Here is a 26699-nt window from a genome sequence, read left to right as displayed (position 1 = left end):
GATAAATAGAATTGTAGTGTTTTTAATAAATATTGAAAGATTTCTAATGGTACAGATTGAAATGTATTCATAGTTTGAATATAAAGACTGTAAAGAATGGATCTGTTCTTTAAATATGATATATTACGAAGCTTTTAGAAAATATAGTAAGTATCAGTGGCGGCTCGTGAGAATTCAGAGGGGGGGGCTGCAGAGATTATTCGGACTGTAGTATCTCGTTGAACATACCGGTGATCAAATGCAGACAAAAATAGCATGCATATGTACTATACTGGGAGGGCTGTAGCCCCCCAGCCCATATGGACAAGCCGCCACTGGTAAGTATGTTTGTATAATGAAAATAGTAAGTACAAGTCAAATAAATGGTATGGGAAAATATAAAGAAAAATAGATTAATAGGTAAACAGTATATGTATGTATGTCAATAGAAAGATTTAAAAAGAATAATTTACAATTCATTTTAAAAATCAAAATCCAAAATTAAAAATTAACTCCAAATGTAATAAAATCAAATAAAAATTATAACAATCATTGAGTGCTTTGTTCGCATATCACTAAAATTTCAATAAAAAAGACGACTAGTTTCTCACATAGAACAATATAAGTTGCATTTAATTGTACGCAGTCACCAACTGATCCACGGTGGTTGATTCATTTTATGAATAGGAACAAAAGTCATGTTCACGGGTAAATTGATAACACCATACGGCATTCTCAAATTTCTTAATATACGTAAGATGTAAGCTCCACTACGACCCAAAAGAAAAGCTGCAGGAATATTAGCTTCCTTATCAGTCCTGAAAATGAGAAAAAAATCATTGTACACTCGAAAAAACACAAAAACTTGAAAATATATACAACAAAATAATGCATACTTATCAGCGATCATTTCAATGTAGTCATCAGATAGAGTATCCCACATTGAACCTGTCGACTGCTCCGTAATAATTATAGCTCGTGCGCCTGCACTTTCGGCAATGATGGTCTTGTGAAGAAATGAGCACTCTCTAAATTAAGCAAACAAAAAACTAAATTAAAACATTAAAATTTAAAAATAGTGGAATTAATTTAAAACCAACAGAAAGAAACTTTTAATTTAATCTAAATAAATAAATTTTGACTACATATGTATGTACATACATATGAACATAGTATTGTTGTAAGTCAACTTTCATTATATTTGCGATTGAGTATTTATTTTATAAAGCTAAATAAATTTCAAAATATTATTCAGCTTATTATATTACAAACGACTTTATATCAAAATCTTTGTGTATTTTTGCATATTGACTGCACATAATTATACGAACCCTCTTTGGACAAAAGCAACTCCTCCTTCTATCATGTCAATGTTGTTGGGTTGAGTACAACCATCAATAGGATCCATCGGAACCAACTTTGCTCGTTTCAACAAAAAACTAGAATTCTTCAAGAAAAACCAATAAATACATATATAACAATTCCAATATATTTCTTTAAACGTATATGTTAATATAATACTTACAAATGGTGCCCCGAAGTCTCGGGCAGGTTTGATTCTATAAGTGTACTCCAATTCAGGTGGGTCAATTATTTCAAAAAATACATCTCCCGCTATTATATCAACATTATTCAACCATTCTTGTAACTGCACATTGTGAACTACAATAAAACAAAATCGTTAAAATAAATATAAATAAAATAAATAAAAAAGAAATACACATTATTATCGCAAATATTAAAGGAGATAAGATTTTTTATGTGAGTAAACTCACCTCCAGTCGCGGAACATAAGATTAAGGCGAGGATAGAATATAATTGCAACTTTTTGCAATATTTCTTTTTCCATTGTGCAGGTTTAACATTGAAGAGCGACCGAATTTGTAACATGACGATACACCGGCGAAAACCCACCGCCACTGACAGCTGTCACCACTTTTGGTCGTAGCACGCAAATTTTCCAATTTAAATTTATAAATATATTTGTAACTTTAAAGTTCTGTTCATACCTAGTCGGCACGTACCGACTTCAGCAGGTATCCGGCCGTACGAAAAGTATTCTTTGGTACATTTTGTATGGGTATATTCATACCAACCGTCTCGTTTACGCCACGGCAGGCTTACAGCAGTACCCGATATTTCCTGTTCATACTTTACAGCAACATCCGTCAACGTATCGTATCCGTTTTTTTTGGCCATCGTGGAAATATACACGCGAATTACGTGCCATGAGTCTGTCGCTTTGCTATTTTGTACCAATTATCGAAAGTGACAGTTGACACTGTTCAATCTTTCGGCATGGTTTTGGCGCTGACAATGACTTTTTGACAATGCTTCCTTAAATTTTGTAGATTTTTTGGTGATTTGTGTTTTTATTGTATACAGTATTGTTTCAAATTGGTATCGGTTCATACGGAAATATTTAAAAAAAAATTGTCCATCATCCACAAGCTCCTTATACAGTGTCCAAAACTCTCCTTCGGTTTTTCTATTTTTTAACATGAGATGCACATCAAAACGCCTCCGTGCTTTTTTATTGCCTTCTTGAGCTTCTTCTTCTAACAACAACGTGATTATATATAATTTTTCATTCGATAAACGCCGAAACATTTTTGCTGACTTATATTCTGACGCGTAGCTACGAATGCACGTGTATGCATTAATATTGTAAGTACTCGACAATACGACGTAAGCAATATTGCGCCATATCGCCATGGCCTGTAATGTATAAGTAAGCCGATTTTGCCTTGCACTCGGCCAAGTGCTGTAAACGTGACGTGACCGCGACATGTAGGTAGATATGAATAGAAATGTAATAAAATGACATATTTGAAACGGAGTCGTGCAGTGCTGTTAAGTATGTAAGTATGTTAAGTATGGTAACAGGTCATCGGCCGTTTTTGATCGTTTTGGTCGTCCACCAGTAATAGTGGAGCAATAGTGCCGGCAAACACGGACATGTTGCCGGGCTACACGACTATATTGCCCCGATATATCTGGTAATACATTTCCATGAGCATGTTACTAGTTTATAGGCCCCTTTGGTATGCAAGATTGGCGATTGTCCAAGGACTAAAAAGTTCATGTATGGTCGTTAATTTGATGGTTTGGAGTGAACTTTGATGTATATACAAGTAGCCGAGTACACAATGTGAATCGGTTGTGTCCGCTCGTTTCGCTCTTGTACGAGTGTTATTTGCCGGTGATAAGGTATGACGTGTATTTATGTTAAAGATGAACCAACTTCCTTCAAACCTCAAACATTCTCTCGAGCCTTCGTCCAACTCCATAACCTTTCAGTTTCATGGGGTTTCATTATTATCCCCAGTTTCTGTTAACACTTATTTCCTTATCAGCATTCAATGAGTAGTCCTTTGCAATATTAGTCACTCGAATTGCACGTGTCAATATCAACACTGCACATTTTCATTTAAAATGTTATATCTCGTGTGCTGTATATTTAAGAAAATATTTTTACTTTTACTAAATTTAAGTTTCATTTATTATATTAATTCAATTTGTTCTTTATGTAATTACTTCCCTTAATTATATATGCTCATATTGCATTCAAAATATATGAACTAAACATCAAACTTAATTTTTTATTACAAAAAATCTGATGAAATGATTTCTTCTTCTTCTTCTAATGCCGAATCCGTATTCAGACGTAGGCGACTACCATGGGCAGACATCGTTTATGGCCCGTGCGAATTCTTCCCTATCATGGGCAAGCCGAAATAGCTTTTCGAGACCGAGTCCCATCCATGACCTGATGTTCCGGAGCCAAGAGAGCTTCTTTCTCCCAAGCCACCGTTTGCCTTCTATTTTCCCTTCTATGATTGTTTGTAGACGGCGATATTTGGGGCCGCGAATAATGTGGCCAAAGTATTCCATCTTACGGCGCTTCACCGTGTCAAGAAGCTCTCTCTTTTTATGAAGAAGCTGGAGGACTGTTTCGTTGATGAAATGATTTACATCAGTTTATTTCGGTCCCTTATTTTTCTTACTCTATATTAATGATATTTCATATATCTTCAAACACTCTTCTATACTTCTTTTAAACCTATTTATACTACATATAGACGATTGTTATAAACTGCAAGAAGATTTGGATATATTTGCTATATAAACTTTTTTCTAAATCCGGATAAATGTTCTATCTTAAATTTTGCCAGAAATGAATTTATTATCACTTATCATTACCATTTAAACTATTCAATTCTAAATACATCCCCTTCTATTAAGGATCTTGGTGTAATACTTATTAATAAACTCGATTATGTACTTTGAACATATTTCCTTCATTACTAATAAAGCATATAAATCTCTTGGATTCCTACTCCGCTCAACTAAACCCTTTAATGATCCTTGTGTACTTAAATTACTTTATTTTCCCCATGTATGGTCTCACCTTGAATTTTCCTCAATTATCTGGTCACCTTTTTATATATCCCATTTAATTGTATTGAAAAAATCCAACTAAAGTTTATCAAATCCTTACGCTACCGTTTTCCTAAATACACCCATACTACTGTTCTCGGTATTTTAATTCTAAACTCCTATTCTTTAACAATCTTTCTGTCAGGCGACGACTTACTGATGCTACATTCCTTTTTAAGCTCCTAAATTTTTTCCTTGATTGTCCTGATTTACTGAGTTAGGTTGGTTTCAGGATCCCAGTTAGGTTGCACTATTTTCACTTAATCCTTTCAAAACCAATTCCCTAAAATATTCCTATCTACAGCGTGTTTATCGTATGTTTTACGGGGAGCTGATTGACGTTGATCTATTCGGTATTTCTTGAAGCAATTCAGGACTGCCATCGGGAGAGTTTTGATTCTATTCCTATTATAATCTTTATCCAATATTATATCACTTTATGTTTAGTTATACACTGTTCTATTTAGTCATGTTTTAGTTTTTATTCTTTCCTTTTTCATTTGTTTGTCTCTATGTATCATTTTATGTAATTTATAAAAATCTATAATTGGGCTCAGATGATATTTTATTTTATTACATTTATTCTTTATTTTTATGCATTTATACATTTATTAACTGTTGATTTTTCAATAAATAAACTATGCTGATTTCATAACATTGCATCACTTGCCTGGATCCGCTCATTTTCCTATTTTTAGAATCATTGCAAATGTCTACATAATTTTTGATTATCAAGAATTTTCTAATAACAAAGCAATTGAATAGTTTATATATTAATTTACCACAATAAATGTTAATCAAAAACAATTCTGGTATTTCATCATCAATCTCACGAAGATGAAAGACTTTAGACATTAGGTCACATTAGAATTTAAGCAATTTAAAAGGACAGTTGTGAAGCCTTAAAAAGCGGTGCTATTGTTATTCTGGAGATTATTTTTTGTAGCAAACTGTTTAAATAAAAGTCTCGTATGACCACAACTGAATAAATACTAGAATTTTCAAAAGATGAATTGAGAAGCAGTTTCTATGTAAATTAGACAGGGTCATTATAATAGAACTTAAAAATGACTGATTCAACTGTATATTACATTTAGTGTATTGATTTATCAAATTAAAGTTAATATAACGGTCCACTTTATATCATTTTCATCAGTTTTTACTATTGTGACGGCGAAAAATATATACAACGTAAGTTTTATGATTCGATTAAGATGATAATATTTTAATTTTCAGTTTTTTTGCTGCGCTAAAAGATGTCGGACTCCGAGATGGAGCCCGAGATGATACCCGAGATGAAACCCCGCAGCTATCAGAGCCAGATGGAAAATATTGCTCTGGAAGAGAATTCAATTATATTTCTGCCAACCGGAGCAGGCAAGACATTCATAGCCATACAATTGATGAAAAGATTACAGGAATCCATCAAAGCCCCATATTCTGAAGGGGGTAAAAGGATATTTTTCCTAGTAAATACAGTTCCGTTAGTGTCACAGCACTTGAAAGTCGTTGAAAATTTAACTTCATTGACGGTAAAAGGTTTCACCAGTCAAGAAAAAGTTGATTTGTGGGATCAAAATGAATGGTTACTGCAGTTGGAAAATGTGCAGGTTATTTATCACTCAATCTAAATCCATACTGTAAACAAAATATGTACAATATATATGAAAAAAACGTGTCTAGCTTCAATTTTACATTTAAGGTGTTGATCATGACGGCTCAAATTTTGTGTGATATGTTATTACACAATTATATACAGTTCAATAGAATAAACTTGCTCATTTTTGACGAGTGTCATGCCGCTGTTAAAGATCATCCGATGCGGCAAATCATGCGTCAGTTTGAGTTTGTACCTATGCATGAAACTCCCCGAGTTGTAGGTAACGAATATAGTTCACTTGTATAAAGAGTCAATTCATTAAATGTTTTATGTGAAACATTTTATTTAAAAGCATACGAATATTACAGGCTTAACTGCTACTATTCTGAACGGAAACGTCAAACCCCAAGAGGTAGAGGCGTCCATACGAGAACTAGAAACTACGTTTCATTCAAAAATTATCACATGTGATGTCGTCGAAGAAGTTAATAGGTGATTATTATTGTATTACGTTTTATTCCCTATGTGGATCAACTAGCAATACTATGAAGTATTTTATGTATAATTTTTTTGACAGCTATTCCACGAAGCCATGTGAAATTGTAATAACTTACACTCCATATACTTGTAATGATATAGATAAATATGTCGAAAAGTCTTTAAGTGAAGTCACAAAATTTTTGGAAATTGTGAAGCTATCTGAAGATGATCCCACTGGTAAACATTCAGGGGCAGATTTTATGGAAATCTTGGCTTCAAAAAATAAGGTAATTTTTAATTACTTAATTTTATCCGTTGAATTTGAACTTTTCCCTCTTTCCTAGTTTTTTATTTTATTTTTATTGATATTGCAGCAACGAACCAAATTAATACGACTGATTAAAACGATAATCAGACACTTGGATGATTTGGGGACTTATGGAACCTCATTAGCAATATTAGCCATTGTTATAAGAGTTGAAAGGATCAAGCTGAAGTCTGACTATGAAGTACAACCACTTCTACAATACATCATAACGATTTCGAATAAATGTCGTGGAATCATAGAGAAGTTTATGATGAAATACGAGGATCCCTATGAAAAAATTTTTCAAAATTCGTCATCAAAGCTTAAATCACTCTTAAACTTTTTGAAAGAGTATTCACCAAAAGCTTTGGCCGTTTCTAGTGGGATATTTTGTAGTACTACATATTTTTTTTGTATCCCAAATATCCAATATGTTCTGAAAAATGTTGCGTACGTTTCAGGTCCTAAAAAAATCAATAAACACAACGAAAAATTATGTTGCATAATTTTCGTCAAAGAAAGGGTCACTGCTCTTGTGCTTAATATTTATCTTAAACATGTCAGGCAACATAACAAAGAGTTCGAATTTTTGAAACACGACTTTATCACTGGTTTTAACGTTAATCCATTCTCGGATACCAGAGAAGATTTATATGAAAAGAAACAAAACAGAATTGCTGTCAACGAATTTCGTACAGGGTCTGTATATCTATTTTATTTTATAATTTCATTTCTAATTTATTTATATATTTTTACTCAATTCTAGTAATAATAATTTAAACATTACCTTACAGAGCTCTCAATTGTTTGATTAGTACTGATGTATTAGAAGAAGGCTTTGATTTGCCTCAGTGCAATCTCATTGTAAGATTTGACGAATTGATGACTTTTAAATCTTACATTCAATCTAAAGGTAGGGGTCGTCAATCCACCGCATCGTACGTAATACTCATACCGAGTCCCAAGAAAAGTGATTTTACTAAAACTTTCAAGTCTTATCAAGACGTTTTTCATATTATGAATGAGGTAAGTTTTTTCATCGTATAAAATGCACATAAAATAGCTATACATAAATACATATATTAAGTTCTATATAACAGATGCTCATTGGAAAAACTCGAGATAGACTTGCTCCAAGCGAAGAGGAAATTTCTAAAGTATATAAAAGTATCTTTGAACCATATTGTCATAATAATGGTATTTAAATCAACACTTGGATATACACATATATTCGTATTTTTGACCTATTAACAATGAGATTCTATTTTTTTTCAGCGACTGTAACAATCAATTCTTCAATAAGTTTACTCAATAGATATTGTTCTACTCTGGATCATGACATTTACACCGATCCTCAGCCGGTATGGCTACGTAAACGCATTAATAATAAAAATATTACAATAATCTCAATAAAAATGCCTTCTAATTCACCTATGAAGAGAACTATCGAGGTATGGTTGAAATTTAATTAATGTTTTTAGTAAAATATGGGTGTAAAATATGTATTTAAATTTTTAGAGTCCTCCGATGAATAATTTAAAGGATGCTAAGCAAGTTGCTGCTCTTTTGGCTTGTAAAGAACTACACAAACTTGGGGAGCTCAATGAAAATCTCTTACCGATAGATAGGTATGTGAATATTAATGGATTTATTCTATTATTGGAGTTACATATAAACCAATCACTGTTGGATACCTGCTAATTGTCAATTTGGTCATTTGTTTTAATTTGTATGTATCCCATCTACTGACAACAGTGGGTACAGAAACACTGATCTCATTAAGGGCGATACCACACTGAATGGTATGGGACGTCATGTGTCCTTGGCTTCCCGCTGTGCACTTGCAGAATGAATATATTTGGGAGATTGCACGTGTATGCATATCCATATGCAACCGACAAGCTTCTCCTACATTTCTTTAAATATGGGGTTCACCGTATCGATCACTGTCAATTAAAGATAAAATATCACCGAAAACACTCAGGGGGTGATTTTTGGGACTGTGTACCATGAATATGGTCTAGGGGTATTGCGTTTTTTCGCACGTTTGAAAGTTTATCTAAAAACAAAACACGTACCACGTCCCACTCAGTGTGCTTCCGCCCTAACGTTTCATGTAATTATTTTGATATTTTCATGCTTTGCAGCCACTAAATTCTATCCAATATTTACCTACTTGTTTTCATGTCTCAACTATTGTATCATTAGATTTAAAAATGATTACTCAGCTGAAAGAATTCTCTTCCAATTTTGTGCATTTCCTTATTCTTACATCGTAACAATCACAATCTGCCTGATTACAACTATCTGAATAAACCTGCTAATTTGATTTTAGAGCTAAAATGGTATTCGACGATGTCTCTACAAAAGCTTTGTTTTTGCATTGGCCTGTTTCGAGTGAGGAAATTTCAACTGAGAGTGTATTCGGAAAGAAGCAAAAATTCTATAAAAAGGAGGTTCGATTCTTTCAGATGATTCAACAAAATGTATTTCATGCATTCTTATTTAACCAGGATTTGCTTTCATCTTCAGTGTCCAGCGAGTTTCAAACGCTTAAACCAAAATGTACCAGCTGACGTATACTTCATGCAAAACATAAAGATAACTCCCAAAGCTGAAACCACCAATCAACAGATCCAAGAAGTGTACAAAATGCTCGAATCTGAGAACGGTTATGCATTCATAACGAAAAATGAAATGCATCAAATATGTCCATTCTCCCTGTTTCTCAGTTCCGGTGAAGTTACAATCGAAATCACACCCAAAAATACTCCTCGTAAAATATCAAATCAACTGTTAAAGAAAATAAAACAGTAATTATTTGAATCCGTCAATAAATTATTTTATTGTGTGTGTGAATTTTTGATATGGCAGTTGAATTTTTCAGATTTCATGTGATGTTGTTTTACGACGTGCTCGCCATCACTCAACCGTTTTTAACGCTGGACAATACATCAGATGACAACTTCTTCTATGTGGTGCCGACACTAAGACGCGGCGAAATCATCGACATTGACGAAGAGATTCTCGATACACACAAAAAAATTGATGAGTGTGTGGAACCGTCCATTGTGAAGCGACAACAGTTGAGAGTAACTAAAGATGAATACTTGCACAGTGTGATTTGGCCGTGGTATCGAGTCGACACCACATTGAGGTATAACCTATTCTCAAAATACTTATGTATAGCTTAACCACTCGTATCAATTTTTGTTACTAACATAGTATTTTTTTAATACAGATACATTGTGACTGAAGTTTGTGAAGATAAAACACCGGATTCACCTTTCGATACTACCGATTTTGAATCTTTTGCTCAATACTTCCAATTAAAGTACAATAACCTGCGAGTTGTCGGTGAAAAGAATCAACCGATGCTCAAAGTAAGTAAATTTCGAATACAATTCAAGTTGAATTTAAGCAGTGAATTGAATTGATTCACCGTATTTTTTTCTTAGGTTAGACCTATTGGTGGAAAAATGAATTGTTTACTACCACGTTCCATAACGATAGCTGCTGAAGAAAATTTGAGCAAAAAAAAGGTTAAAACTATCTTAGAGGCTACTTCGATTGATATACCTTCTCACGAGGAACTATTAGTGCCCGAATTTTGTTTTAAATTCAACTTTCCCGGTGTTCTGTGGCTGAAAGCGATTCTACTTCCTTCGCTGATTCATCGGTAGTTGTACAAATTTTTGGAACATTAATTTAATACAAGTTAATTTATTCATAGACATTTGATTTCTTTTTTTTTTTAACTGACAGAGTTACAATGCTTCTACAAGCAAATGAATTACGGCAAATGATAGTGCGAGAGACTAAACTAGGTTGTCTAGATCTTGAAGATGGTAATCAATTATGACGTATTTATATATATACGAGGGAAACCAATCAATACAAACTGATATCAATTATAATTTCAGGCGAAGAGTGGGAACCATTAGTTGTCGATATCCATGCAATTCAAAAATCTCAAAAGGCGGTATTGACATCTCAAAATAAAAACCATTCTTCAGACATTTCTCCATGCTCACCGGCTCGTGAATTCAATAAAACCACCGAAAGAAATACAATCACTTCCCAATTCACAAAATCAAATATTGACGCTGAATATCCATGGAATGTTAGTAAATTCATAATAAGAACCTTTTAAAAGTCATGCAATACTCACTTTTTATTTTCTTGTTGATGTTTTAGCCTAATTTAGAACCTGTAGATATCAATCGCAAAATTGATGAAGTAAGCGTGATGGATATCGAATGTTTCGACAAGTTTGTTTCTCATAAAGTAGAAACCGTTGACGAGAACGAACAAAATCAGACCGAATCAGATATTTTTTCCATACCCTCGAATGTTTCCAAGAGAGCTATTCGCGCAGCACCTCCAAAGTATGTGGATAATATTCATTGAAGTGTTTTCTAGATACCCACGATCATGTCCAAATTTTAAATTTAGGTATAATGACGTCATCGACATCGTGAAAAAGAAAATATCCAAAATCGGACCACAGTTGAGTTCCATGTTGGAAGCAATCACTATATCAAAATCTAACGATGTGATCAATCTAGAACGGCTGGAGACTTTGGGCGATTCTTTTTTGAAGTTTGGGGCCAGCCTTTACCTGTGGCACAAATACCCAAAGCACACCGAAGGTGAACTCACCACTATTAAAGGAAAATTAGTCAGTAATAAGTAAGTATTTTTTTCGAGTGTATATGTATGTTTTACTTCAACTGTATCTGATTACACTGAGCAACAAAATCATGTTTTTTTACTTACCGGAGCCGAGACTATTCAATTTGTACTAAGTTTGACCCACTGAATTCAAATACGACAATGATTCTTTTCGTTTATGAAATATGAGAGTTTAAAAAATGCGCAATTTTTAACTTTTGCAGTCTTTAACTCAAAATCTAGTATTGCTGTGCCAAAAGTGAGCATTGACATCAATAATCAGATTTTTTTTTCTATTGATTGTGATTTTTTATTAACGTATGTAAAATCATTTACCGCTCTAATTAGTACGTTTAGGTTAAAAAAAAAAAAAAATATATATATATATATATATATTGAGATTAAAAACCAATCATTGTAAACGTAGTGAAATATAAAACTGGCCGAAATGGATACATAATAAAAAAAAATGTGTAAAATAAAAAGTATTGTAACGTGGGAACATTATGGGGTTTATCCGTCACCTAAAATGCATTCGGGGGCTAACAATGGAGACCCCCGAATTGGCCTAGCGAGAAGTGGTCCTTAGAATTCCTAGAACCCTGAGAGCGTGAGACTCACTTAAAACTGTATGTGCCCAGACAATGGAGAAACAAACGGATTGGGGAAGCTGTAGGGAGCGACTTGCCCTTTATAAGGAGGTACTTAGGAACGAGCGCTGGCTGCGCGTGGACCTTCTGAATCATTCAATAAATGCTGTGAAGTGACTTTGGCCTTTCATTTGGATCCTCAATCCACCCCTACACAGCAGTATACTTTTGACTTTCAAAATTCGCTAGATAATTAATTATAAGTATTTTAAAGCAATAAAATAACACTCGAAATCAATAGAAAAAACACGGGAATATTGATTCCAATACTCACTTTTGGCCCAGCAATATTAGATTTTGGGTTAAAGACTGCAAAAGCCAAAAATCTGTAAAAATTGCGCATTTTTTTAAACGCCCATATTTCATAAACGAGAGGAAACCATCAAAAATCATTGTCATATTCAGTGGGTCAAACTTGGTAAAAATTGATTAGTCTCCGCTCTGGTAATTTTTTTTTTGCTCAATGTTATTGCTTGTTTTTTTAGAAATCTTTATTTTTGTGCACAAGCTATCAATTTGGCCGGTCGAATGAAGACTAAACAGTTCAATGCTAAATTTGGCTGGCTCATGCCTGGATTCTGCTTCTCAGAATATATCTTTGATTTACTTCAAAAACATACCAATGTAAGTATTACGTAGATATTTTCATATTATTGTGAACCAAGGGGGGGGGTTTTCGCGCTGTAAAAGTAATGTAAATTGTACTTGTGTTGCAGATTAATCCCATATCAATTTATCCTATTGAAATACCGAGAGAAGAGGTAGTAATTGGAGTGTTGTCACACTCCTCAAAATCAAAAATCAATGAGATTCTCTTCCAATATTTGGAAATGGACCATGACACGGTGTTTGATATTCGTGATAATAATATGGAACCATATAGCGGTGAAGTTTACGTGGCTGATAAGGTTTTTATATACCATCCACTGGTTCAATATTTATAAATGAATCAATCAATGCTATTTGTAATTATATACATAATAGGTGATACTAATTTCTGTATTTTGCTCAAACTAAGGTTATCTCTGACTGCGTTGAAGCTCTCATCGGCCTTTATCTATTAGACAGCGGAATTGAAGCTGCTTTTAAAATTTTATCATGGTTAAAAATACTACCAGAAAATGTAAATATGTATTATATATGAAATCATGTATTTTTAATTAATATTAAATCCAAATTTTAAATTAATTTTTAAATAATTTCAGGAAAATGTCTTCGACTTGATGCATGTACACTTAAAAACGTCTTTCAATGAAGGAAAAATTCCAATCGGCAGTGTGAATTATCAATTAGATTTTTGTCAAAAGGACATTGAAAATATATTGAATTATAATTTTAAAGACCCGTCTTATCTAGTTCAGGTAAGCTGGTCGAGCCGATACTTGAATGTGTGATATATTTAACAGCTTATTATTGAACGTGTGTAACATTCACCGTAGGCCCTTTCGCATTCCTCGAACGTCAAAAACAACGTGACTGAATGCTATCAACGCTTAGAATTCATCGGTGATGCGATCCTGGACTTCTTGATCACCAGCTACATATATGAGAACTGCGGCTCGCTGAGTCCGGGAGATATTACCGACCTGCGCTCGGCTCTGGTGAACAACGTCACATTTGCATGCGTCATAGTCAGACTCGGCCTTCACAAATTCATCCAGTCGTCGAACTCTGCTCTCGACGTCGCCATATATAAGTTTGTAGTGTACCAAAAGTCGAGACAGCATCTCATTGATGATACTGTCATATTTCTGTTGGAAGAAAATGACTGCACCATCGCAGATTATGTTGACGTGCCTAAGGTTACTTTCTTTATTTAGTGTAAATATACATTTTTATATTATATTTATCTAATTGTTTTCAATGTTTCATTCAGGCCTTGGGAGATATATTCGAATCGTTGGCCGGAGCTATATATTTTGATAGTGGCAATGATTTAAATGTGGTGTGGAAGATATTTTACAAGTTCATGCGCAACGAAATAGTGATGTTTAGTGAAAATATTCCGAAACAACCTGTCAGATTGCTCCATGAACAAATTCACGCAACGCCTAAATTCAAGTAAGATTTTAACTTATTTGCATCTTTTGCTAAACATTTTGTTAATTTTGTTAATGCGCTTTTTGTATTTCGTTGCAGGGAAAGCAGCATAACTAGTACAGGACGTGTGATGGTACCTTTACAATTCCAATTAAATGGAGTTTTCAAAGTAGTTCATGGTTTTGGTTTCAATAAAGCCAATGCAAAAAGATCAGCGGCGAAAATTGCCCTCAAAATGTTAGGCATTGGTTCCTGCCAGTGAAACTATTGATTTTTATGATTTTTTATTACTGTTAAGTTTATGACATAGGTATTTAATACCTTTAATTGATTATCGTATATGTTACAGTTCAAGTGTTCACTCCGGTTCGTTCATTAACATACTAGTTAGTAGTCCCGTTACGAATTATCTGTTTTAGTGTAAGTGCTAACAGTCAAAAGCTACCTTCAAATAGACTCACCAGGTGTCTACATACTTTCAAATAGACTCTTTTGAGCTGTCAAAACCTTTGAAATGTCAAAACACTAAGTATTTAAATGGGATATCTTATGGATACCGTATTATATAACGTTGCTATAATTCTCGTTTCTGCTAATTTTTAAAATATTGCAACCCAGGGTGAGCATATATACATAAAGGATGGGACAAACGATTATGCCTAACAGTTTGTGCATGAAAAATAGTTCGTTTGTCGATTTGTTTTTTTTTTTTTTGTGTACACTATAACTGGCCAGATTGGTTTGTGTGTGAATAAACTATGTAGTATGTTCATGAACAAATGAAATATACACTTGGACAGTAACATACATATACCGCAAATTCGTTTTACCAGGATGTTTAACCCTTTGCCCACGTCACCAAATTTAACGAACATGCCCTGTACGCGGCTGCTTTTTTGCGGATTTTGTTATCGCGTTTTCGACTATAAATATAGGTTGTAATATTTTATAAATTATTTTAGCCTATATTGGATTTTTTTTGACTACTGCCATCTATTGAATTTGGTAAAGTATACATTTAGTAATATTTTCAACCAAGTTATAAAATTTTAACACAATAGACGGCTCTTATACAGGTTGGAACTTCCAAGACATCTATGCGTGTCTCACGCGCTGAGGGCATGTTCGCTAGGACATGTATAGTAGTCGTACGCGGTGGAAAGGTTAAAACCACAAAGTAGGGTATGTTTTTTCACATGTGATGATTTTCTGGGTCATGTACTTGTTTTTTTGATAATTTGGAATGTTATGGTAAATCGAGAATTTGCAGTATAATTTTGGATCTCGTTATGCTTCATTGAGTGATTATATGCATCATGTATGGAAATTCCGAAATTAATCGACTTTTTTTTCGAATCGAAATTTTAATAATCGAAATTTTCTATTATAATAAAATATAACATTGAAATGTTATGGAAACATGTGTCGGTATTTCGCAAAATTGTGATAAGTAGCGTTAGGGTTTCTGAAGTCTGAATTACTATGTAAGTCTTGAGTCAGATTATGTAATATTTTTGAAATTCAGGAGACCTGATAAAAAAATTTTATGATACCCGGAATTTTATTTTTTTTGTATTATCTCAACATAATGAAAAATATTTATTTTCGAATGTCGGAACAAAAATATAATGAACATTTATTTTGCTAAAAGTATTTTTTTATTAGTTTTCGAATATTAATTTTATCTGAATTATCACTGTAACATATGAATAAAGTATTTTTATCATTTTAATTTTTTTTTTTTTGAACTTCCTGTGATAATTTTTTGTTTTAGTGTTATTTTGTTTAAACCTGTGAAATCATAAAAATGTAACGACTTGATCTAGAAGTTTGTGGAATAAAATATTTTTTATTACAAATTTTGAGAATTTCCATTAGCGATACAAAAATAAAACCTATCAAAGGCATAGTTATCCACTTACAGTGTACTCTCAATTATCCAGGCTGTTATATTATACTGAGTGTGGAACTGTATATATTGAAAGACACAGATAATATGAACTATCAATTTTTGATATCGTTTCTATTGTCACTCAAAAATCTGCATCAATCATGCATTCAAAACCCAGATCACGACCAAACCACTCCGATGTTTTCCCGATCAACAATATCAAAGCATTTTAAATTATCCATCAATCTGCATATTTCAGATAACTTACCTTGATCTCTTCAAAATCCGATGAATATATTTCCACATTAGGAAGAATCTTTCTCCCAATCGAACCAGTGTTATTGGTTTTACTTTCGACCAAGATTTTACTGTTCGTTGTATAGCATCCAATACCATTTTTCTCCATAAATTGATCCCATCATCATCTTCCTCAGCAAGAGCATCGAAAAGACCAACACGGTAAAGCCGGTATTGATAATATGAAACCTTGCTCCATGGGTTGAATTAATCTTGTAATATTAGGCGGTAAAAATTTAACTAAGATAAGACCATCGTTTGTTTTTATTATGGTTTCATTATCTAATAATTTAACTGTTCATGCTAACCCTCAACTTTTAAAAAAAAATTCCCATTTCAGAAACCCATGTCTTGGAGTCTTGGACCAATCTTCGAAGATCTCTCTTATCCACGGGTTTGGTGCATCCGCTCTAAAATCGCCAGATTAACAGAACGGCAGCTTTAAACGTAATTCTCGTTTCCTCGAATGATAGATTGCACATCAGATGACGAGTAACCTTTCGATGTGCACAGATGCAATTATTAAAATTGAGTTGGATCTTTCTGGCGAGTTTAATAAGGCAAGATTCGGAACTTATCGAATCTTGCCTTATTAAACTTGCCGGAAAGATCCAACTCAATTTTAATAATTGCATCTGTGCACATCGAAAGGTTACCCGTCATCTGATGTGCAATCTATCATTCGAGAAGATGAGAATTGCATTTAAAGCAGCCGTTCGTTAATCTGTCTGGCGATTTTAGAGCGGATGCACCGCATCCCTTATACACCCATGCTTCTTTTTTTGGTTATAAAAATCAACAGGAACAGTTTTTGATTCAGTCCCCTTAAATGATCTAGGTTTTTTTACTTTTCCAATTGCTAAAAGTTTCAATTCGAGTTCCTGATACGATTGTAATACGCTTTTGGATGATTTGTGCTCGGAAATGAACTTTTCTTTTGACTAAGCAATTTATTTAATACAAAAAGTAATTATATCATTGAACACATGTGTTCAAACCTTTTCGTCTGAACTCCACAGCCACTGTATGACAAATTCTCTTATAGCAAAATTCTGCTTGAGTCCGTAGAGTTGTGTTGGTGTTATCATATTCCAAGAATAGATAAGACTTAATTCGTCAAAATTAAAAATTAATCTGATATTCACCTTATAACAATATCACTCATATGATTTAACAAAGGGCAGTAAATAAGAAAAACTTGGTATTTGCCTAACCACATTTATTTAATGTTAGATGTAAGATGTACAAAAAATAAAAAAAATCCATCATTACATGTAATAAGTGTTAGGGCGACGCATTGAGAACTTAATAAGACGTTTGCGGTGTTGGATCCTCTTGGGCAGTGGGAACTTGATTTTGGAATCGTGGAATTGTTTGATCTGGGGCCGTCTGCAACTAGACGCTTTCAAAACTTCCACTTTAATAATCTGCAAATATCAAACAATATAGTAAAATACAAATATTAAATATGAATACGAGATAACTTGTATCCAATATGCATTGTCATAGGGGTTCTATAATGCTAGCGTACGAGAACGCTGACATTTCAAACTATCCCTACTTCAATTTAAGTGAGTGTCTAGGGAGCTGGCGAAAGGGAATTAATTACACCAGCAGCTGGTTATTCGCTAACCAAAAGTGGAGTTTGAAAGGAACTTTTAATTACCTGGATGGAGTGGGCGCGAGCACGATGGCGGGCCCCCATGTCCCTGTAGCACTGAGTGACGGCACCGCCGACAGACAGATCTCGGTATTCCCTGTACATGTTGTGTGTACCTGAACGGGATTCATACCGTAACCATACTCCGAAATTCTTAATGCGAAGGGGAGTCTTTTCAGGGATTTCCTAAAATTTAACAAACGAAAATAAATTAAACATCAAAATGATGTAAAAAATAAAATAAAAAAAACATTAAATGAGAAAACTTGTAAGAAGAAATTTATTATGCGATAACATTGAAAGTCAAAGCATCTCAAAACTTCTCCTGATCGATGTTGGCGAATATCTAGGAAGTCAAATAATATGCATGATTATAGGACAGCTGGTTGTTCGCCCAAACGAATACATATATAAATGAGATTATAATCATACCCTAACTGAAACGATCTCGCCAGTTGATTTCTTGAACTTCTTGAGTTGTCGCAAGAAGTACCAGAACCTAGATTTTGCAACTATCGGTTCTGGAGAGAATATTCTCATCTTATAAAGAGGAGTCTTCTTCTCCTTCTCTGTGGGCAATTTGCGCCCAATCACCTCGAACTCCTTCAACTGAAAATGAGAAAAACATATGGTAAAAAAAATCTGAATCACATCCAAGCTTGAGCATATTGATGAAAATATCAATGTAAATACCGCTCATTGTAGAACACAGTATCAGAAATGGAAATGAAAAGTGTTTCGATGAGCGTATACAAAAGCGTGTCAATGTGACATAACCTCAAAATGTGAAGTGTGTGAAATCGCCAAGTTGTGACAGTACGGGGCAGTGTGGACGATCAGAAATAGAACAATCAAAGTAATAGGGAGAGAGGTGAACTGGAGTGGAGAGGCGGAAGGATGGAATCCAGATGTAAAGGATATGAGAATTCGGTGTCACGTGGAGTTGATAGTGATGGACGATGGCGGTCGAACCGCTCGGGTGGGGAACGCTCGACGCGGGGGCGCATATTGCGGGGCGAGGCCTCCACTCATACGCCCCCGCAGCGGGCCTCCGCGAGTGGACTAGGAGACTAGGAGCCGTGAAATTCGAATTTACCTGGCCGCTCGCCTTCATGTTGCGGCCGACGCGACTCGCTGGAACCGGAAAGACACGGACAGGCCACGCGGGCCAACACTCGCTCTAGATCACTGCTGCCAACTGCTCCATCGAACATTCAATTTTCTACACGTGCTAGCTACTTTTTAATATTATTTTTTTCTGCTTTTATTTATCTAAAATATCATTTCATTTAAATAAGCGATAAGAAAAAATAATTTAATCGACTTATTTTCAATTTTTGTCTGTCAAGGAAAGGAATTATTATATTCTTTAGTCATGTAAATATGAGGGACGGAAATTAATTAAGGCAGTCCCAAATAACAATACTCGTCACAGCAATGCTGAAAGCACTCTTGTTCATTATTAATAAAAAAAAATGTTTTCTATGAAGTTAACAATTACCAAAACGTCAAAAAACCATATTGTTCAATCGGATCTGGGTCACTGCATCGAAAATCGAAAATAATCTATGCATGGTAAACGGTACTATATATGTATGGTAAGGTAAACGAACTACTAGTCATATGTGAATCAGTCACAGGACAACCGGTCGCTCTAGATCGGTCACACGTGATCACCCGTCACACTATAAGTGGTGACGAGAAAACTGGTCACACCCGAAAATTAGTCACGAAAAAACTGGTCACACCCAAAAATTCGACCAATTTTTAATTTTCACATTTGACTAGTAGTCCGTTTACCGGTAATACTATCCGCTTTTCATATGTATGTATGTATGATAAACGGACTATTTCACATATTGTCATAAAAATCGCAAAAATATTGGTTTTTCGACTTTCAATCAAGTCACTTTCGATGCAGTGAGAACCACAGTGTTCAATCTGTAAACAGATTATTCCGCAAAAAGCGATCTTGCGCAAGTCTCGATCGCGAAATATCTGGCACTCGAGTTCTCGTTAGTATGATAGTTCGCGTGGGTGTATCTTGATGGATGGAATTTTCGGGTGCCAGAAGTTCCATGATCGAGATTTTAGTGACGTATGCGAGATCACTTTGTATGGAATACTCACTGAACCCATAACTATATAATGGAGGGTGATTGAATAGGTTCGGTGATTATCCCGCAAAAAGCGATCTCTCGAAAATCACTAAAATCTCGGAACATTATTTTAATCCATGTAGCCAAAATCTAGTGCATGACCAACGACTGTAGTATATACTCTATTCGTCTATTTGGAAATAAATCTATACTCATTACTAACTAATAATATATTAATTGAATTTAGTGTATCGTTTTAATTTAAGCAGCTAATAACTGGTTCGGTGATTATTGCCCACAAAGCGCTCGCCCAAAATTCACTAAAATCTTTATAACGGAACACCAGGCAGCCGAAAACTACCATCATACTAACTAAAATTCGAGTGCCAAATATTTCATATTCGCGATCTTCATGGCAAAAATTGTCTTTTGAGCGATCGCAATGTGCTTAATAATCCAATTACCCTTACAACTATGTATGTATATCGCAGTCAAAAACTGTGGCGTTTCCCTTAGTTCAAATAGTTTTTTTTACATTAGTATCAAAAACAAACGCGACAAAAAATTGTTAATTTTATATATAAAAACTTTATTTTTCAAATAATCTTAATTTCATTTTTATTCAAAGGTTAGTAGTTAATCAATTGATATTAAAAAGGAAAAAAAATAAGAAACTGAATATAATGTGTTTCGAAAATATTTTATTTTCAACAAAAACAGGTATATGTTATACATACATACATATATTATAATAATAAAAAAAAATAATGTCAACATCTTTTTGATTTGAATTATCTACAACAAAATAAAAAATCCCAATGATTTTTTTTTTAATAAGTATTATGTAATATCTAAAAGATAATACCAGAAAATATTACCTTTATAGAATATGGCAAATATTATATTAAATCAAAACTCTTATGAGTGTTGAGAATGTTGCAGTAAAAGCGTTTAATTTTAATGCATATCTATTGGTGATCAAAATTACACCATAAATTCCCAAAAAATATACCACCCGGTAACCCAATGTTCAGTACATTTCTTAAAATTAAACTAAAATATTTAGTCGACTTAGAGGTTTTTCATTAAAGCTTTTTTTTATGATATGTACATTAACTATTATAACTCATGAGTTATTTTTGATTCAACCTTGTGTATTTATAAACTATTTGGACTCATACCTGCTTATTATATATTGAGCATTTATATTAAATTGGAAGACATTAATTTTAATTTATCTCTTAGACCCACTTTGGATAGTTGAGGTAATCTAAGTCCGGCTTTACTGGCAGGGTAGATTAGACCGGCACTGTAACTGCACCGGTTACTAGGTGTCATGTTTTATGGGTGGGCATGCAATGTTTCATACGGGCCGGATGAAACATTGCATGCCCATCCATACAACACAGCGCCTAGTAACCGGCGTAGACACAATACCGGTCTAATCCATCCTGCCCGTGTAAAGCCGGGCTAAGGTTTTTGAACACCATAAGTGTAATAAACATAAGTATGTATATAACAAAATGGAAATACTTTTAAAAAACTTACAGATGCAAATATTAATATTACCTTGATCAGTGGCGTGCCACAAAATTCTACCTGTTTTTATCGCATACGTTAGTAAGGCTGCGCGACAAAAATAGGGAGATTTTCACCGCGCGCCCCTAATCTTAATAGTAAAATTACTACAGTAAAAATTTGAACCTCACGTCTAACAGAATTGTATAAAAGTAGTAAGTTACCATTGTATAAAAATTTCTTAATCTAACACACATTCTATCAAGTGTAGATTTCGAATTTCTAATGTTTCCAGTGTTGACTGTCTGCAGACAACATTTAGTCATCACTGTTAGTCCGCACATTCTTTCATGTGTACCGAGCATGTATTCCAAGCTACGCACCAAGTCATTCGTTTTAAGAACAATCAGCGTCTGTGGATCCATAGTTTCCAGACAATGTGAAACATCGTTGATTAGATTTGGCACATGAAGCTGAAACTGTTCTTTCTGAAAAATAATAAATTATTGTGTATAATTTAATGTTGTCTGAATATTACATACGTATACATATTTGCTATCGGTCTCCGTGACGATACTGAATGTTAAATTACAGAAAACGCAAATATCGGAAGGCAAAGATCGAAAATCGAAAGATCTTAAGTCGAAAGATCAAAAAAAAAATGTTGCATGGTAAACGGTACATACTCACTTAATTTGCGCGAGCAGGATACGACAGGAACAAGAGGAATAGGCTTTTCCTCCCGTATTAATGTGCGCGCGCAGAATACGGGAGGAAAAGCCTGTTCCTCTTGTTCCTGTTGTATCCTGCTCGCGTAAATTAAGTGAGTATGTACCGTTTACCTTGCACCATTTATTTTTTGATCTTTTGACTTAAGATCTTTCGATTTTCGATCTTTGCCTTCCGATATTTGTGTTTTCTGTAATTTACATTCTGTCTCGTCACGTAGACCCATTTGCTATATATTGTATTATACATATATGTAATATAACATCGATGATTCCTTTTTGGTATATACAAACTTTATACTAATCAATTTTGATTTTACTGCAAAAACAAAAGTAGAAAGAGTACAAAGTACATACATATATAAAGTACAATCATATAAAATTTTTTTGTAGCTCAATATCTTAAAATTTCATTATGTAAATTTTATTACGACTGCAATATTATTTATGAATATATGAATACATTTACAACATTTCAATTCTGTTTGGCGAAATTCTGAATGACGGTTGCAGTGTGAATATTAAAATATTATTTTTAGCACAATTTATTATGTATAGGAAAAATGTAAAATTATTTTAACTCGGCATGTATTGTATCTACTATATAAATATGAATTTCATCCATCTTTATTAACATACGTTTGATTGGTTGTTAGATTGATAAAATCTGCAATATTTAATTTAAAACCACTATTGAAGACTACAAAAGAGTTCAATCTTTTGCTTTTTTTTTCCATCTTTCCACCACCCGAGCAACTCTGGATATTTCGGCGAGTTTCTTATAAAAATTCCTTATATAACATTATTCTATGGATTTTGAATTCTGCAACTAACCTCTGTTTCACCCGGCTTGGTGCGATCTATTCCTTTTTTAATTGTATCCCATGGTCGACCAGTCACCATGGCAGCAAATAAGAAATAAAGATCCTCGTTGATACCGAGTTTCTTTGCATATATTTTCATTTTGTTGAAATCACGATGCATTATACTCAACCAAAATTGAGAATAGTCAAAACGAAACTCATCGGTTAATACCTATAAAATGTAAAATTAAATAAATCACTTACATACATACATTTTTTTTAATTTATTTAATTTATTATCAACTAAACTTACTCCATATAAACCGTGATCTAACAAATAAATTGTGACCTCTTTATCGTTTGGTTTTTTTTGTACAACAATATTTCCAGAATGTGGATCACCGTGAACAAAACCATGAACAAAAATCATATGTGAATACAGATCACCTAATTTTTTCGACAGATCGTATGGATCAATATTATGTTCCTAAAAAAAAAAGAAATAGCTGCAATTTATTACAAACAATACAAAATATGATAAACAAAACTAAATATATATCATTACTTTTATATAATTTAAATTATTCACTAATCCTCCATCAACATACTCCATAACAAGAACACGCTCTGTAGTATAATCCCAATACACCTTGGGAATTTTTAACCATTTGTAATCCTTAAATAACATGGCCAGCTTTTCAGCGTTCGATGCTTCATGCTTAAAATCTAATTCGTTGTATATATTCTTTTTTGTCATTTTAACAAGCCAATCCATTTGGAAATCGGGAAATACCCAAGACATTGTCTTGACCATAAATTCCATACATTGTATATCAACATCGATGTTATTTCTCACAAAGGAGTGTTGAACTTTCACAGCTACTTCAGTTCCGTCTTTCAATTTGGCTTTATGCACTTGTGCCAAAGATGCAGCACCCAATGGTTCAGCAACAAACTCATCAAATATATCAGTGGCCTGTAACATAACAAATAATGATAACAAATCTGATAGGAATAAGTCAGATTCAGACATTTCGCTCATACCTCTACTTTTAAGTCTTCTTTGATGATTTTGTATATCATATTAATTGGATTGATGGGAGCATCGCTATGTAGAATTCTTAACGTTTGCACATATTCAGAGGGCAGTATGTAATCCATGGCTCCTATATGCTGGCCAACTTTGACGAAAATACCTTTGTTACTTCGACAAAGTTGTAAAAGTTTATTAGCAGCCATTTGATGAACTTCACTCCTTAGCTGTTTGTACTCATCAGTAGTTTTGTCAAGATTTTTAGCATATAATTTGGTTTTGTATAATAAACCAATCTGGCAGGCGGTTATCATGGATCTTCCAGTACGGACTACGACCAGAGAATTTATGTCATAGTTTTCATTGTGCAGTTTCACCCAGGTGTTGATCGTTCCAAGACCTAATCCACCTGCTAAACCGTATTTGAGATACCTACGCAGCATTTTAACTCCTGAAATGAACTCTTTTTTAAAACAATTTATAAATATAAATATAGATTCATACGTATATATAAATGTTGGCAAAAAATTCTGTTCAATCAAGAACTTAACTACTCAGTATCACACAATTTTTATCACTTCATTTAAAATGTTCTCGTAAAATTGTGGTTTCTATATGTATGTAGTAAAATATATAAGAAAAAGTTATATTATCTTTACGATACTTTGATCGTTTAGTTTCATTCGATAAAGTTAGTAAATATTAAAAATATAATTGCAATTCACAAGTTTTTCAATTTAAACATTTAAAATAATCTCAGCATGTCAGGTAAGTAAATATATTTTGAAGAATTTAACTATGAATGTGAAACTTTTTCCATCATTCCACGTGTTATATATTTATATACAAAACTATGCAGTGTAAGTTAACATATATTAAACTGAATTTCACAATGATTCATGAACATATTCAGTGAGATTGAAAAGGTTTTGCCTTTAAAATAAATATTAAACTAAATGATAGCACCATTGAATTGAATATACATATGTATAATAGGTAATTTGAGAAATTAGGAAAACATACAGTGGCCCCAGAATTCTATAAGACCGAAAATTTATAAAAAATATCGGATCATAAAAAGTATATTAATGATTTTCGTGATTATTTATTGTAATTAAGCATTTTTTTATTTAAAAAAAACTATACAACATCACCTGTATACAATATCTGATATATGTACATAGGAAATTGTTATTACTTTTTAATGTTAGATTATATGTGGAAGAAAGTAGTACATATATATAACGTATAGTGAATTTGCATGTCCTAAATGAGTTGGTATGTAAAATTGACTTTCACCAAAATTTGGCTATATAATTTTATTCGTATGCGACGTTCAGTAATTCGTTTTTAGGCGTGGTTTTACCTGGTATTGCATAAGCAATTTGCGCGTTGACCTTTCAAAGATGACAGAAAACCGGAAAAATCTTAGAATGAACGCGAGCTAACCCACCCAAGCCACAACGAATACTGGGGAATTGGTGATGTGATGACGCGCCATGGCAATGTACAATTTCAATCATTTTCTCTCTTTCTTACCCACTCCCACTACTTTTTATCGATACACATGGCTTACGATCAAAAGAAAAAGTAAAAGAAAGCGCCGAATACTCCAGATTGGTCATTTATTCAATGATTCAATCCATTGAAATGTATACTGTATAAAATAATATTGCATGCTAAAGTATAATACATACATACATATATACGTACGTACATAATATGAGACGGTCAGTGCAGAAGTGGCGTAATTTGAATTTGGGAAACTTTGCTTTTACTCGAAAATCGTGTTTTTTTGTTGATTTTTAAATGCTTTTTATTTTTACATTTTATATATATTTTAATAGCTACTGATCCACTGATCATTTTCTATTTTACAATTTAATTTAATTTGGTTAGTAATCATATTATTCTAATGTTAATGTACAGCATAATAGAAAAAAGAGCTCAAAAGCCTATTCGAAAATCGTGTCAAATACATACATATGTAATACTGTAACTACTTAGATGTCTAACCAATATATAATCAGTAACGGATTCTTTTTGTCACTTTTAATACATAACTACATACATACATATAACTGATTATTATAAACCTTTGAAACCATTATGGACGGATGTGCCATTTGTACATATATGTCATTAATGTCATTATGCCACTTAAATATGGCACCAGGCAAGTGTCTAAATTTTGGTGTCAAATTTAATAGAAATTTTGTAATTATCAAGTTGTATTGTACATACATACATATGTTTTCCACGTATACATATAATTTATTCATTTGCCCATATTAAGTGTGCATCATATTAAAAAAAAAAAATAGTGGAATGAACATTAAAGTGGAGAAACTATGAAACTAAATTTTGTTGTCGAATAACTTGTTTTTACATAAATACATTGAAAAATATGGCATTTCAATAAGTGTGCGAGCTAATTTGAATTTGTTTCGTACAAACATCTACTTACCTATTCAAATATGAATGAAAATGTAATCAGATT

The 26699-nt window shown here is 33.3% G+C and overlaps 4 protein-coding genes across 6 annotated transcripts; 1 reads left to right on the top strand and 3 right to left on the bottom strand.

Annotated features, from left to right (window-relative positions):
• Positions 1 to 45: 45 nt before the first annotated feature.
• On the bottom strand, positions 46 to 2176 carry LOC143917450 (PRADC1-like protein). The gene is made up of 5 exons (XM_077439010.1): positions 1755 to 2176; positions 1505 to 1641; positions 1311 to 1426; positions 876 to 1007; positions 46 to 797 (listed from the first exon to the last, which is right to left on the bottom strand). Exons 1-5 carry the CDS (start codon positions 1867 to 1869, stop codon positions 626 to 628), a joined length of 672 nt encoding a protein of 223 aa, XP_077295136.1. The 5' UTR covers positions 1870 to 2176; the 3' UTR covers positions 46 to 625.
• Positions 2177 to 3066: 890 nt separating this feature from the next.
• On the top strand, positions 3067 to 16175 carry Dcr-2 (Endoribonuclease Dcr-2). Its single transcript, XM_077438358.1, has 27 exons — positions 3067 to 3189; positions 5656 to 6029; positions 6122 to 6299; positions 6388 to 6511; positions 6597 to 6786; positions 6874 to 7186; positions 7268 to 7505; positions 7601 to 7832; positions 7907 to 8003; positions 8082 to 8257; positions 8325 to 8434; positions 9142 to 9262; positions 9339 to 9619; positions 9694 to 9963; positions 10048 to 10189; positions 10265 to 10485; positions 10572 to 10654; positions 10730 to 10929; positions 11004 to 11194; positions 11262 to 11498; positions 12616 to 12754; positions 12847 to 13038; positions 13149 to 13253; positions 13336 to 13491; positions 13570 to 13932; positions 14007 to 14191; positions 14270 to 16175. The coding sequence occupies exons 2-27, from the start codon at positions 5676 to 5678 to the stop codon at positions 14430 to 14432; spliced, it is 5061 nt and encodes a 1686-aa protein (XP_077294484.1). The 5' UTR covers positions 3067 to 3189; positions 5656 to 5675; the 3' UTR covers positions 14433 to 16175.
• Positions 16176 to 17558: 1383 nt separating this feature from the next.
• On the bottom strand, positions 17559 to 19220 carry RpL18A (ribosomal protein L18A). Of its 3 annotated transcripts, none has more exons than XM_077438355.1 (4): positions 19115 to 19220; positions 18451 to 18627; positions 18025 to 18204; positions 17559 to 17785 (listed from the first exon to the last, which is right to left on the bottom strand). In XM_077438355.1, exons 1-4 carry the CDS (start codon positions 19130 to 19132, stop codon positions 17627 to 17629), a joined length of 534 nt encoding a protein of 177 aa, XP_077294481.1. In that variant the 5' UTR covers positions 19133 to 19220; the 3' UTR covers positions 17559 to 17626. The 3 variants fall into 3 exon arrangements, with proteins under 3 accessions (XP_077294481.1, XP_077294482.1, XP_077294483.1); XM_077438356.1 differs by having other exon boundaries at positions 18712 to 19200; XM_077438357.1 differs by having other exon boundaries at positions 18796 to 19166.
• A 1579-nt stretch (positions 19221 to 20799) lies between these two features.
• Positions 20800 to 25671, bottom strand: LOC143916997 (aarF domain-containing kinase 1-like). Its single transcript, XM_077438352.1, has 6 exons — positions 25566 to 25671; positions 24211 to 24650; positions 23732 to 24142; positions 23480 to 23653; positions 23198 to 23398; positions 20800 to 22123 (listed from the first exon to the last, which is right to left on the bottom strand). Exons 2-6 carry the CDS (start codon positions 24640 to 24642, stop codon positions 21803 to 21805), a joined length of 1539 nt encoding a protein of 512 aa, XP_077294478.1. The 5' UTR covers positions 24643 to 24650; positions 25566 to 25671; the 3' UTR covers positions 20800 to 21802.
• Positions 25672 to 26699: the final 1028 nt, after the last annotated feature.

The sequence above is a fragment of the Arctopsyche grandis genome, chromosome 9, assembly GCF_051622035.1.
Source record: "Arctopsyche grandis isolate Sample6627 chromosome 9, ASM5162203v2, whole genome shotgun sequence".
NCBI classification, from domain to species: Eukaryota; Metazoa; Arthropoda; class Insecta; order Trichoptera; family Hydropsychidae; genus Arctopsyche; species Arctopsyche grandis.
This window is presented reverse-complemented; position numbering and strand designations above follow the sequence as displayed.

Excerpts from the sequence above, each read along its gene's own strand:
- LOC143917450 (XM_077439010.1), bottom strand. The coding sequence starts at position 1,869 with ATGTTACAAATTCGGTCGCTCTTCAATGTTAAACCTGCACAATGGAAA. Across the intron at positions 1,427-1,504 it reads GAGACTTCGGGGCACCATTT|AATTCTAGTTTTTTGTTGAA; the intron begins GTAAGTATTATA and ends TTTTTCTTGAAG. Across the intron at positions 798-875 it reads ATTGAAATGATCGCTGATAA|GACTGATAAGGAAGCTAATA; the intron begins GTATGCATTATT and ends TCTCATTTTCAG.
- Dcr-2 (XM_077438358.1), top strand. The coding sequence starts at position 5,676 with ATGTCGGACTCCGAGATGGAGCCCGAGATGATACCCGAGATGAAACCC. Across the intron at positions 10,930-11,003 it reads ACGCTGAATATCCATGGAAT|CCTAATTTAGAACCTGTAGA; the intron begins GTTAGTAAATTC and ends TTGATGTTTTAG. Across the intron at positions 13,039-13,148 it reads AAGTTTACGTGGCTGATAAG|GTTATCTCTGACTGCGTTGA; the intron begins GTTTTTATATAC and ends GCTCAAACTAAG.
- RpL18A (XM_077438355.1), bottom strand. Across the intron at positions 18,205-18,450 it reads GCGAGATCGTTTCAGTTAGG|GAAATCCCTGAAAAGACTCC; the intron begins GTATGATTATAA and ends GTTAAATTTTAG. Across the intron at positions 17,786-18,024 it reads CTCGCGCCCACTCCATCCAG|ATTATTAAAGTGGAAGTTTT; the intron begins GTAATTAAAAGT and ends TGATATTTGCAG.
- LOC143916997 (XM_077438352.1), bottom strand. The coding sequence starts at position 24,642 with ATGCTGCGTAGGTATCTCAAATACGGTTTAGCAGGTGGATTAGGTCTT. Across the intron at positions 24,143-24,210 it reads AAGAAGACTTAAAAGTAGAG|GCCACTGATATATTTGATGA; the intron begins GTATGAGCGAAA and ends GTTATGTTACAG. Across the intron at positions 23,654-23,731 it reads ATAATTTAAATTATATAAAA|GAACATAATATTGATCCATA; the intron begins GTAATGATATAT and ends TTTTTTTTTTAG.